This window comes from Anguilla rostrata, chromosome 2 (genome assembly GCF_018555375.3).
Source record: "Anguilla rostrata isolate EN2019 chromosome 2, ASM1855537v3, whole genome shotgun sequence".
NCBI classification, from domain to species: domain Eukaryota; kingdom Metazoa; phylum Chordata; class Actinopteri; order Anguilliformes; family Anguillidae; genus Anguilla; species Anguilla rostrata.
The window spans coordinates 53,562,835-53,576,808 of record NC_057934.1 but is presented as its reverse complement, the minus strand read 5'-3'; the positions used below and the strand labels follow the sequence as shown (position 1 = coordinate 53,576,808).

At 38.1% G+C, this 13,974-nt stretch overlaps 2 protein-coding genes across 3 annotated transcripts; both read left to right on the top strand.

Moving 5' to 3' along the window:
* Nucleotides 1-1,603: 1,603 nt before the first annotated feature.
* LOC135248438 (chromobox protein homolog 2-like) lies at nucleotides 1,604-7,015 on the top strand. Of its 2 annotated transcripts, none has more exons than XM_064323087.1 (5): nucleotides 1,604-1,848; nucleotides 1,930-1,973; nucleotides 3,647-3,736; nucleotides 3,951-4,020; nucleotides 4,120-7,015. In XM_064323087.1, the coding sequence occupies exons 1-5, from the start codon at nucleotides 1,786-1,788 to the stop codon at nucleotides 5,470-5,472; spliced, it is 1,620 nt and encodes a 539-aa protein (XP_064179157.1). In that variant the 5' UTR covers nucleotides 1,604-1,785; the 3' UTR covers nucleotides 5,473-7,015. The 2 variants fall into 2 exon arrangements, with proteins under 2 accessions (XP_064179157.1, XP_064179158.1); XM_064323088.1 differs by having other exon boundaries at nucleotides 1,606-1,848; nucleotides 3,647-3,712.
* An 852-nt stretch (nucleotides 7,016-7,867) lies between these two features.
* On the top strand, nucleotides 7,868-11,107 carry LOC135248439 (chromobox protein homolog 2-like). Its single transcript, XM_064323089.1, has 4 exons — nucleotides 7,868-8,121; nucleotides 8,212-8,255; nucleotides 9,676-9,745; nucleotides 9,847-11,107. The coding sequence occupies exons 1-4, from the start codon at nucleotides 8,059-8,061 to the stop codon at nucleotides 10,759-10,761; spliced, it is 1,092 nt and encodes a 363-aa protein (XP_064179159.1). The 5' UTR covers nucleotides 7,868-8,058; the 3' UTR covers nucleotides 10,762-11,107.
* Nucleotides 11,108-13,974: the final 2,867 nt, after the last annotated feature.

The following is a 13,974-nucleotide window of genomic DNA, read 5'->3' as shown; positions in this document are numbered from 1 at the left end:
TATCGGATCAAGCACGCAAAACCTGACTTGTTTTGACTTCCAATCAAGCTATGTTGTGTCTTACTGACAAGTGGCTCCTGCAGTACATCTTCAGCAGTTTTATAGGCGTTTCAAAAGTTCCTGTACTTGTGTACACAATAAAATATTTTCTTCATTAGCGAGCTACTTAGCAAATGTCTGCTAGCTTCTCTGGCTATCCAGAATTAACAAAACAATATCTTGGAGGGCTGATTTGGAAAATAATTTGCCAACTGGCGCTATATGTGAATTCTATTAACCCAGTAAAATACAGAATAGTCCTTTGTTGTGTTAACAAGACAAGCCACAAGATGCCAGAACAATAAATATGCCAATGTTCCGTATTATATGTGTGAAAGTGGCTATGGCCCTGCATATGAAAAATACCTTTCATAGGCCTTTTTAATTTCCAGGGCGCAATCTCCAAATCAGTGTCTGTACCCCAAGTAACCAAAGAACTCTAATTAAGGTGCAGAACACGTGAATCTAAAAGGAGGCATTGTCTCTTGTATTTCTTCCTTTGGTGTTTGCATGTATTTATTTATGTCTTAAAGAAGTCACTTTTTGCTGAGAAGGCTAACTGATTGGGAGGGATACGTGACACTATGGTATTTGACAGCACCTTGGTACAGCTAACATGATAAAAGTACCACTGTATATATGACAGTGTTTTGTAATAAAATAAGTGTACATTATAGAACTATGAACTGAGACACACAGAAGAAATTAATGTTCTCAATAAGTGGTTTATATTTTAATTTATCAAACATCAGGAATACATCAAATAACACAATTTTTCAACAACATACAATGCAATTTATCAAATGAACATCTTAATTGTTAAATAAATAAACAAATGCAATTTCAAACAGTAACTCATTCATATAGCATATTTTATCATTGAAAGTAATATAAAATACAAAATAAGAAGTAAAAAATGGATTAGAGAAGTACAATTGCAGTAGACTCCTATTACAATCAAACAATTCACAAGGGGTTAATGTGCAGATCCTCAGGTTTCATTAAAGTGTATGTTCATACATTTTTATACATTTTGGTTTTGGCAAATTACAACACTTTATACATAGTCAGCGCAACATAATGCATGGGACAAATGGCTTCACGGGTGTTTCTGATTTGTCAGGTGTGCGCAATTGCTTCCTTAGTGCAGATACACTGTAAGCGAGCTTTCATTATCTAGTCTTGATTCTGGGCTTTCGATTGCCTTTGGACAATGTTTCGGGCGTTAATCATTATGAGGCTGAGAAATAAGAAAATAGCCAGACATATTCCAAACCTTAGGTTAACCAAAGTAACCTGTTTGGAACATCAATAAGAACGAGAAGAGCACTGGTGATGTCGGTCATTTTACTTACACATCAGGCCAATAGTATTATGCTACCTGTGGCAAAAAATAAATAGAACAAATAAAATAAAAAACGAAAGGTAGGTAAGATTTCAGTCGATTTTTAAGCAATTGCTCTACATATAATCCAAATTAGGTTATTGCATGTTTAACCATTTTGGGGGGAACAACCACGCCCCTACATTTCCTCCGTATTTGTCATTGGTTGTTGGATTTGATTTAGGTTGTAGCGGGCGGAGTAAGGAAAAACGGGTCGGATAAAGGAAAATGGATGAAACACAATAAATTTTTTAAATGACGTACCGTAAAACCAAAAGATAATTTAGAGGGATATATTTAGTGTTTCATTGGACATCCTGTTTTGTTCATGTTTCATTAAAAGACAGTACTGCACAAAAGCGATGAGTGCTGTTGGGGGACAGGTTTTTGACGCGGAATGCATCCTCAGCAAACGACCAAAAAAGGTTCGCAGCTATTCTTTAATTGCATTATTAAATAGAACGTTACTTTAATCACACCACTTACGATTGCACTTCATTTTGCAGGGAAAATTCGAGTATCTGGTGAAGTGGCGAGGGTGGTCATCCAAGTAAGTAAGCTGACTAGCTCGTAAGCTAGTCTATTTAGCTAAAGATGTTGCATCAGAGTCCTAACAATAAAAACGAATCGTTTGTTGCTGAACTTCTAATTTTCATATTTGAATGTAGCCATACAGAGTAAGGAGCAATCTAGCCAAGGCGATCGACAGGTATTGTAAATATAATATGGACTTGCTTGAAAGACAAATAGCCTACATTGTGAGCTGGCAGCAGCTAACATTAACAGCAAAGCCAGAGGAGGCAGTGACGTATACAGCTGCCTCCAATTGACTTATATTTGTATTAGTTTAATTTGGCTAGTTGGTAGCCCAGTTCCATACACAAAGGTGGCTAAGGTAAGGCTTATATTGTAACATTTATTTTTATCGGGTAGCGATCCACTGTCTAATATTACTTCGTTCAGCTTTGTATCAGAACTGTTTACGTTCTTGACAGCGGAAAACCTTACCGTTACCTTTTATTTTACAAATAAGCTGTCTCACCAAATGTCTTCTATAATTACTAAGCACGCTTCTGTTTCATAAAACGACCTATTTTGCCTCACTTTACTTTAATATAAACCATTCATTTCACCAATGGACACTCTAGCGAGATCTTCAGTGTTATATTGTGTATTCACCTTTGTCCATCAGGGGGGTCATTATTTTTTTTTTTTATGTCCGTACGATGTAATCTCTCTGTCATAGAAGCCAAATTTATGTCATCGCGTGGCCAAAATGAAACATGATGCCAGCTATAGGATAACGTTACTGGCAAACAGTTCCCCTAGAAAATCAACATTTATTCCAAGAAAGCAAATGTTGATTTTTTAGAACTTTTAGCCTAATCAATGAGACACAGTAGATTTGTTAATTTTTCAGGAATGAGTCAATGTTGCTACTTTAACTCAAACGGAGTAATTTTTTTAAATATATATATTTTTTGATGAAGTTGAACTGTGGGGGGGGAGGGAGGGAGGGAGGGAGGGAGGGAGGGAATCTAAAAAATCAGTTGGCTTTTCAATCTTATAAACCACTGGGAATTTGGTTTTAAAACTACATTTCACCAGTTATTGATAGATATTCCAGCGTTAGTTACAATGCTTTAAAACTATTCCAAGAACCCTGCAATTTTTAACTGGTAGCCTATGAGATGGCTTGCTTTAACTTGCACATGTCTAAACACTGTTTGGTTAGCTAGCCAATTTTGTCATTGTGTTTTAACAATATTTTAAGTGCATACTGTATAGTTTAATGGGTTGTGTTAATATGAAATGTAAACCTATCCAATTGTGCACAACCTTTCACCAAAAAGATAATTCACCGCGGCTTGTTCGGATAGTAGTTCAAATCGGAAGGGAATCATGTAAATCATTGTACTTGGTCATTATAAAATCCCTTTTGAATGATTTGAGGATTTTAACCATTTTTCTTTTTTATATGCTAATGCAACAAACCTGTACAGGAGAATTATTATTTTTAGAAACAGGAATTATATACTACTTCCTGTTGTTTAATCTCTACATTGCATTTGTAATTTTAATCTTGTAAATTGTAAATTTTCTAATTTTATCATTATGTTGAAATTGTCCTCATCTATTTTTTTAAGAACTTTTTTTCTGAAAAGACATGAATAAACTGGACATTCTCGTACTGACCTTTCTTGCGATCCCTTTTTGTTTCAGACATAATAGCTGGGAGCCTGAGGAAAACATCCTTGATCCACGACTATTGGCTGCGTTCCATAAGAGGTGTATTTCTCTCACCTCTGACATGTACTGTCATATTTATATTTTCACTGAGTACAAGAAAACTGACATCTGCAGACTGTTATTTATTTATTGTTTCCCTTTTGGTTTCAGAATCAGATTGATCAGTGCCTGACCAACATTGCACATATGGAAAACAAGATTGTTTTACAAAATTAGCTTTGTTACAAATCTTTCTCTTTGAATTCTGACAATCGTTTTGTCTTTAATGTGTCTTCAGTGAACAGGAAAAGGAAATTAGTTTATCCAAACATGGCAAAAGACCAAGAGGGCGGCCACGAAAAATTGCGGTAAACACATTTTACCTTAGCAATGCAGTGACGGATATCATTTAGACTGCATCCCATTGTTTATATCTGAATGCTTTTGTTTTTCTTGTTCCTTTTTAGGAATTGGTTCCAGCAGCGACAAAATCAAGCGGATCATCATCGTCATCTAACTCTTCCTTATTTTCCTCAGCCTCCTCTGATGATGATAATATCAGTGCCAAAAAGGTGAAGCCAGGTTCTCGCACATGTGATTCTCGCCCTGTTCCGCAGAAGAAACCACAGACTGTGGTGACCAGGGAGGAGCCAGTGAAGAAAAAACGTGGGAGGAAAGCACTGCCTCCAGAGCTCAATACACGCAAACAGAGCGAGAGAGCTAAAATGCTCTTAACAGCCCCTTCTAAAGCTTTGCCAAGGGAACCCAAACCTGCCACCAAAAAGCCACTACAACCAGCCAGCTTCACCTACCCAGGCATGAGCCGGAGCTCCAGGGACCTCTTGGGTGTGCCGAGCAGTGGGTCCTTCACACAGGGTGCCATTGGTAAAAGCTGCCTGAACCCCACAGGGTCCACACGCAGCATGACCACAGCCATCCCTTCCCTCGGCAGATTTGCTCAGAGCAGGAGCACCTCAGACTTCAAACTCTCAATCTCTGACATCAGCAGCAGTGCAGGACTGGACTTGAAGAACACTGCTTCAAAATCCCTTGGAGTGGCAGCACTTAATTTATACAATTCCAAACAGTGCAGCAGCAGTGTTGGGCAGGGCCAGGGCACTCCCCAGGCACCTGCAGGTTCTTTGAATGGGCAACAGAAGCAGACTGTTTCAGGGCAGATGCTCATACAGCAGGTGTCCAATGGTAAGCCGGCAGGCCTGTCCAGCAGGAGCCAGGCCCACAGCCTGGAGGCCCTCAACCTGCAGTGTGTCAACAAACCCACACAGGGCAGTTATCCGGCAGGCAAGGGGTCTGCTGCAGGGTCAACCCTTCAGAGTGCTGCAAGACCTGCACAGAATGCAGCGGCAGGAAACGATAACCAGACACGCAGCTTTGTGAAAAATCTGTCCACTTCAAGCAGCACGCTGTCCGTGAACATCCAGCCAGAAACTGGGAAGCCCAAAGAAAGGAGCAACGAGGGTACAGTAAGGGAGGCACTCCCTAAGAGGACAGAAAGGGTCCCTGCTAAGAGAAGAGAGGATGCATCATTGTCCAAGAATGGAGGCGAGCCAGGAAAAGTCCCGAGTCAAATGAGCACTGGGGAGGTGGGGAATCGCTCCGGCTCAGACCGACCAGACCCCTCTCCCAATGGGGGCCAGAGCATGTCTGTGTCTGTACTGACTAATCAGGACTGGAAGCCTACACGTAGCCTGATTGAGCACGTATTTGTCACAGACATCACTGCCAACTTGGTCACAGTGACAGTAAAGGAGTCACTGACCAGTGTGGGCTTTTTTGGGAACTGTAACAGCATGAGTTGACTCTTTGTATTAAAGTGAGGTGTTGTCCCTTGCCAAATTGGCAACATGGGGACATGGCATACATTGCAGAACCATGAAGGAAGTAGTGCAGAAACATAGTAGATCTTTATTGGTATGTTGTCCAGTTCTAGCTTTTCTTCAGAACTTAGAAACCAATAAACTTGGTAGGCCATTATTAGTATTAAGATGTATTCACTTTTAATACTTATTTTTTGGTTCTTTGTAAGCTCAGAATACTGCAGCATTCCTTCATTTTTATACACACAAATCAACCTGTTAATGTGAACTGGATTTTTTTGTGAATGGAACGGTCCAAAAACTACATATTTAACATTCTGTCAGTACTCAAAACTCAGGACTATTGAAGCATTTCTTAGTTTCAGTGTAAGGACAATAATTACAGTATCAGGACTATCCCATAGTATAGATAATGTATCTCCAGCTACTTCCCTTGCTGAGAATGGAAAGGATGTATTCCTCAGCTCCCCTGATGATGTGTGCAGCTCTGTTTGGTGCTTCTGAAAGTGGGGAGAAAACACAAAATCCACAACAGCTTAACTCTGGGAAGGCTGGCTATGAGGAAAATCACCAATACTCTCCGTATCAGCACTTTGTTTCACTTCAGTACTTAAAAACAGTTTTGAACTGTGCCTGCTGGAAAGATGTTATAAATGAATTTTTGGTACGGTCTTGTTAATTTCTAGCATGATCTATTCATACTGCGTTTTGGAACTGTAGGTAAAAAAACATACATTAGTTCGAATTATAGCAGCTCTTGCTCAAAGATATGGACAGAACTGTAGGAACAAAAACAAAAAAGATTATGTGTTTAAGACATTTTCTTCCATGGGATATGCCCTGAAAATAAATGGCAATTAAAGAAATTGAAAAGAAAACAATCTGAATTTTAACAGGCTAACTCAACAGAAACTGTCGATCTAATGAAATTGAAAAGTTGCTGATCAGTGCAGGATTTTAAGTATTGCATTTAAACCTCTGACAACGCATTGTACCCTGATCAATCAGATAAGCCGTAATCAGTGAAGTAAAGAAATCGATACCTTGTTTTACTGAGATTACTTTTTACGGTGATTAACTGTACTTATCTTGTGCATGTAATTTAATTAGATCTATTTTAACATTTACAGTTATAGACTGTTCGGCAGGCCAGTCTTTGGACACAGAACAATGCCACCAACAATATAATTCTAAAAATAAAACATGCATTTAGTGCTATCATTGAAATTTGGATCTTTCCATTTCCCTTCTCGAAGAGAAAATGATTCCTTTGTGTAGGCTCGGTGAGTGAGTCTGGTCCAATGTTTTCATTTGTATGATGACAGTGGCTGGACTTGTTGCCGGGATTACGGTTGTTGCATTTGTGGGGGTCACATTCTGCATCGTATGGAGAAGGGAAATGCAACAAATCTGTCAGATGCAGAACCTGTCCTTGGTATTCCAAAGACAAATTTCAGAAGTAAGCTGTAAGATTTACTCATTAAGATGTGTTGTAAAATTAATCTCATTAAATTATTTAATAATATGTTCTGAAAGGTAGCCAGATATGCTTAAGAAATTGTACTTTCAAATAAAATGACTCCAAAATAGAAACTTCTTTCTGAGGGTAACTTGCCTGGATTTTGAATTCAAAGAACATTATTCAAAATTGGAGGCTGTTTCAGAGAAGACAGAAAGATCTCATGAACATGAATCGCCAATTTTAGTATTAATTATTCAGCCTTTTGTTCTTTCAGGCTTTTATAATTTACATGACATGTATTTAAATACTTGTTAATTTAAAACATTTCCATGGTACACAACTTTGCGGTACCTCATGAAATTTGCGTGAGAAATGGTGTTTCTTGCTCATTTTAACAGAATTTTACATGATAACCTGTTACATTTATCCAATTCAGTAGTATGATACTTGAATAAGGACAATTAAAATGATCTAAGCAAGGTATATCAAGTGACAGTGCATTAGACCATGTCCCCAGCTGAAGAGGTATTACTACCGTTTTTCCAATCTGGCCTTTCTGAATGACTGACAATTTATGAAACTTTATCAAAGGTACAAAAAGACAACTAATTATGGCAAACAAAGTCCTCGGTTGTAACCAAGGTGAGCTTGGCGATATTGCACTGCCTTTTTTAATGACACATCTATGACACTGTCGTGCATATGAACGAATATTTCCCTTCTCAATTTACAGGAAATAGAAGGGATGGCTGACTCGCATATTGATTACCCACCGTTGCATTAATTTGAATGAACAAAGAAAAGACTATAGCGACAATTGATTTGAAAAGGGATAATTTTGAAATAATCGATTTCATTATATTGTTCAAATTTTCATATTCCCTTTTCCCTAAAGCACCACTGAAGCATAGTCGGGAAATATTCACCATTCACCATCAAGGTTGTTATTTTTCCTATTACCAACGTTCTCTGTGATTGGTGGATCTCCTCTCTGGTTTTTCTGCGAGAAGTGACGACGGGTCGTTCCCACAGAACTCTGGTCCTTTCTATTGTCCATCAACAGTTTCTTCAAGTTTCAGTACACGATAGCTGCACAAACAGGTAAGATGAGTGTGGTCGAGGGAGAGGTTTTTCATGCGGAATGCATCCTCAACAAACGACCAAAACAGGTTCGTCACCAACGTCAGTCTGTCATTACATCATCGAATATAACGTTAAGCTTTGCCCACATGACTGACCATAACACTTAATTTTTACAGGGCAAGTTTGAATATCTGGTGAAGCGAAGAGGACTGCCATCCAAGTACGTGACTAGTCTACTAAGTAAACTAGCTAGTTTAGGTATAGCGAGTCTAAAGATGCTCATGTACATGTAGAGCCGAGGTGGCGCTTGCTTCTCAGCTTCTCGTTTTGACATTTGAAAGCAGCTTAGGCATGAGTTAGATAACGTCATGTAGCTTAGCAAAGGCGAGCAACCAATATTTAGCGAAATGAAAAACAATATGATGTCACGTCACGGTTTACGATAACATAGCTAGCTATCTATAGAGCAAGTATGCCTGCAACAACAATTAGTGTGTGTACGGTAGATGATCAACTAGATTTCCAGTTATACTGTGTTTATATTCCAATAAATGTTTACGTTGCTTATCTCTAATGCTATCTATTTTTTACAAGTTGTCCCACCAGAACAATTGTCTTCCGCTATCATCTAGCCTAGCCCTTTTCTTGTTTACAATAAGGCATTGTCCACATATCCACCTTGAGCCCTGGAGTCTGCGCTGTAAATTTTTAATAACGTAGTTCCGAGGCCGAAGTGCGACAGGTTCTTTGGAAGGCGTAACTGTTACGTTAATAGTGTGGACAATCGGACTCCAGTACATATCCGTAATTTTTGGCTGACCAGATGTTTTAACCTCAAACCTGGGACAGAAAATAATCCCATCGCCATCGATTACTGCACGAAAAAAAGTTGGCAACGCTACAGTAACTGCTGGAGAGTCTTTAGGCACTGACCGTCTGTAACGTTACAGTACATAGTCACTGGCGTGAGAATTAAGTTACCACGGTGAACAAATGAGATTGAAGACTTTGAGTGGCTGCAACGAATGTAATTTGTTCTATAGTACTTTCAGTAAAAAAAAGGTAGATTTGCTGGAGTTCGCTGTTGAACGTTACATTTCTTCTTGGGTCTGTTCTGGATTGGCAAGGATGTTCGTATTCTTCATTAACAATGTGTGGTGTGAGGGGACCAGCGGGTGGGACAGCTTGGGTCTATTAGTTTTATGCTAATGCCACATACATGGACTGGAAAATTATGCAGTTTAGAAACATGAAATGTGATACGATATGTCATGTTACGTAACCTATATTTTGCTATATTGCATTTTTATTTTTGAAACTCTACATTGAAATCATCCCCTTGTCTATTTTTCTTTTAATGGGTTTCTTTTTGACCGACCACACAAATTAACTGGTCAGTTTCTAGCGCTGATCTTCTTATGATTCCATAAGAGCTGTATTTATCTCATCTCTGACATGTATTTTATATCATATTTGTGCATGTTCCCATTGAGTAGCCTACAAAAACCCTGACATATGCAGGCTGACATGTTTCTTTTCAGATTTTTGTCCTGTAGTCAAGTGTGACTGAAATCAAAGACACATTAATTTTACTATTAACATAGTAAATGTGTTAACATGTGTTTTTAATGTGTCTGCAGGGAACAAGAGAAGGAAATTATTTTATGCAAGTATGGCAAAAGACCAAGGGGGCGGCCACGAAAAATTGTGGTAAACACATTTTACCTTCGCAATGCAGTGATGGATATCATTTAGACTGAACCCCCACTGCTTACATATGAAGGCTTTTGTTTTTCTTGTTCTTTCTTTAGGAATTGGTTTCAGCAACAACAGAATCAAGCAGTGCCTTATTATCCCCCGATGATGATATCAGTCCCAAAATGGTGAAGCCAGACTGTCACACATGTGAGTCTCACCCTGTTCAGCAGAAGACAGCACAGACCGTGGTGGCTAGGGAGGAGGCAATGAAGAGAAAACATGGGAGGAAAGCACTGCCTCCAGAGCAGAGAGCTCCAAAGCTCTTAAAACCTCCTTCTAAAGCTTTGCCCAGGCAACCCAAACCAGCCATCAAAAAGCCACTTCTTCCAGACTGCTTCACAGGCATAAGCCTAAGCCCCAGGGACCTTGTTGGTGTGCCGAGTGGACAGTCTAGTGGCAGCAGTGGTCAGGGCCGAGGTGCTTCCCAGCCATCAGCAGGATCTCTAAATGAGCGACAGACAACTAAGAAGAGCAAGGAGCTTCCAGTAGAGCTCAGGGATAAAATTGTAGAAAGACATATTTCAGGAGAAGGGTATAAAAAAATTTCGAAGTCACTGAGCATCTCTTCCAGCACAGTCAGATCGATCATTCTGAAGTGGAAGGTGCATCGTACCACTGAGACACTGCCTAGATCAGGCTGCCCCTCCAAACTGAGTAACCAGGCAAAGAGCAGACTGGTAAGGGAAGCCACTGCGAGACCAACGGTGACTTTGAAAGAGCTAAAGAGTTCAATCGCTGAGATGGGGGAAAATGTGAGTGAGTCAACGATATCCCGCTCACTCCACAAAGCTGGCCTGTACTGCAAAGTGGCAAAAAGGAAAGTGCAAACCAAAGGAAGGTGTCCGATGCAAAGCCAGCAGGGCGTGTCGCCCAGTCAATACCGTCCATACAGTGACGTGTTGTGGTGGGAACATTATGTTAAGGAGATTCTTCTTAGCAACAAGAACAAGGAAGCTTCTCATGAATGAGGGGGAAACAGATGGAGCAAAGTACAGGCAAATAACTGAGGTACTAGCTACATGACAACTAACAAAACTTTAAGGCTTTACTGGTATTTTTAAAATTGGTTTATATAATGAACGTCTCTTCTATGATGCTTTATGCTTCTAACTGAAGAAACTGAAAAAATGCATGCAATGTTGTCTTTACCATTGTGGTGAGAACAAGACTATTTTAAATTTTCAAACAAGTGAATTGGGGGAAAAAAAAAATGTGATCAGCGCAGCAGTTGTATGATGGAGTGTGAAGTGTGGACAGAAGTGGGCATTGTCAGGGTCTGAATCAAAGAATCAGATTTTGTACGATTCAAAGGTTCATATTGTGTTGTGTGATTCATATTTGTATTTCACTTGATTTAGCCCACATTAAGAAATGTTATGTTATAAAAATACAAAAAGTAGCCTATAAAAAGGTGCATACACATGTTAAAAAATCCAGAGGGACTTAAAATGGTTAATACAATTCTAAGAAGACTTCATAATTATGTTCAATGTTGAATAAAGTTATTTCACAGTTATTAAAGATAAATGAAATTTGTAGAAATATACCACAAATTGGCTAAATAAAATATGGCTGAATAAATCGGCGAGGCCTTTAATTTGTACAGTAATTTGCTCTTAATGCAACCACTTGCATTTCACTGAACAGGAGAACTGCCTAAAAACCACTCAAAGCACGTATACTGATACATGGTTGGGGGTTCACCAATCACCAGCAATTAAGCTCCAGCTAGCGAGAGACATGTGACTTTCTATCCAATTAAACCTGGCTAGCGATTAGTGTCACAAAGATATTAATGAACAAATCTAGAATTACCTCTCAAAATGCTGTGAGAGAAGTGGAAACACATTATATGATCTATAGCTATATGACTTTAAGGCATTCTGGTTTATACATGCATTTTTCACAGTTTTCAAAAACCGAGGTGATCATTTATAATATTACAGAAATGTATCTGTAAAATTTTGTTTTTAAAAATTACAGCGTTAGAATATGCAATGACCAGGAATGGAAGCATCCACACGCAACTCATCCAGCCTGATTATTTACCAATGTACAATTTTAGAAAGCTCATTTGCTAAGGGTAGTTGTAGACATACCTGTATTTTAGTAACACTATATGTAGGAAGCTGTGGTATGCATTTTATGCCCTTGGTTAAGCTATTTATGGGCCAGCCCTGCTACTAAAGCTAAAGAATGTGCAAGCTATGTAAATTTTCCTAATACATGGATAACTCATTAACTCCAAATTGGTACAAAGAAGAAGCCTTCCAATGCAATTCTCTAATTCAATCCAACACCCAGTCTAGAAAAATGTTATGTTTGATATCTGTTTTACACCCAGGTTATATTTAAATTAATTACAAGAATACACATTTGATATCTTCCATTTATCACCAGAGTATAGTTTCAGTATTCATTCAACATTATAATCTGATTAACATTTTCATTTATTAATTGGATGGATTGTTATAATTAACACAGATTCATATAACCAATATTAATATAGGAAGCTATGATGTGTATTCCCCTCTTGAGATTGTATGGTAAAATATCATGCAGGTAAAGGAGAAAATAACTGTTTTATGCCTGACGGTTACTTTATGCTTTAGCAGTGAGCAGTGTTTCCCGCACTGAGAAAAAAGGCCAAGGATGGGTGTTCTAGTGTGCTTTCTTACATTATTATACCTTTAACAATGCATGCCAATTAATCAGTGCTCTTATGCACATACTGCATTTAATGCAAATTTTATTTAGCACATCAAAAGCAGCTCTCATACTGCAGTTAAAGTTGTCGGTTGTGCTGTTCTGTCAAATTAGACACTTTCCCCTGTGATAGAAATGTACCCAGTTGTATCCAAGACAATCAAATTAGACACTTTCCCCTGTGATAGAAGTGTGTCCAGTTGTATCCAAGACAATCAAGCAAGTAAACATGCTCTCATTTGCAACTCTTTGGTTACCAAAGCCATTGATCTTTTTTCTAACAGCTTAAAGTGATAGTTCACTTAATGTTTTTTTAAATCATATTTCAGTTTTTTTTTTTTTTTTTGTAGATTGTTTGCGCCAGTCAGTGATTTCTTTTTTATTTTTTATTTCGCAATGAAGGATATCTGAGAAATGTACCAGAGTTTCTGATAACCTTCCTGCTTTACAAGGACTGGTATTGGGCCCTTTAGGGTGCGTGTTCTAAACCAAGCAAATATGTTGTAAGTAACTCTGAAAAGCAGTTTGTATAGCAAATCTGTATTTCCAGAGGTTTTAGTGTACATATGGACAGATAAATTAATTTTATCATATTAAACATAAATATCAGTTTTATATCATACCGGTGAGGCTTTCCTTTCTCTATTTGAATTCACCATAGGAAATAGTTCCAATTGAGGTTGTACATAGGCTACATATGTTCAACCTGCAGAAAGAATGTTTATTAAACTGAAAATATATCTTTAGCAGATCTAGTTGTGCATCTTAAGGACTTGATGAAAAGAATTACAATTTGCAAATATACCTGCAGATGTCACTATTGCTTCTGAAGTCAGAAAAATTCAACTCGTATTTATCCTTGCAGATAAGATTCTGGAGCACCGTCTTTTGAAACATTTTGGTTAAACCACTCTCCCCAATTCACTATAAGACTGTCAGAAAATATAACTGTCTTACCAGTTTGTTTCATGACAATCCAGTAAAATGCAACAGAACAGGTCAAAATGTCTCGAGGTATGGAAATTGTTGAATAAAACCATTTGGCTTAGTAAAATTTGCAATTGAAAACAGAAGCAAACAATTCTTTTTTTTATTCTTCTAATAGTTTTCTTGATTTGCACGACTTTCAAATTGGTCAGTAGATGGTACATTTCCAAAAAGAAAAATACTCAATTACACCTTCATCTTTTTTCAATCCCTTGTTTGGATGTATGGAATCACTTGCTTTAAGGCCCCATTACAGTTGACCTTTTCAAAATCAGCAGTACCAGAATACTAAATATTCCCAATTGTATATTATGTACAGTGAAGCAGATCATAGTAAAATTATTTTGCATTGTTGAACATTTGATGAACACCTACTGTACATTATCGCACACTGCTCATCTTGAAGTGCAGTTCTCCTTGTTTAGAAATTATCTTTATAAATCAGGCATTATATATATATATATATATATACACACTCACACTAAACT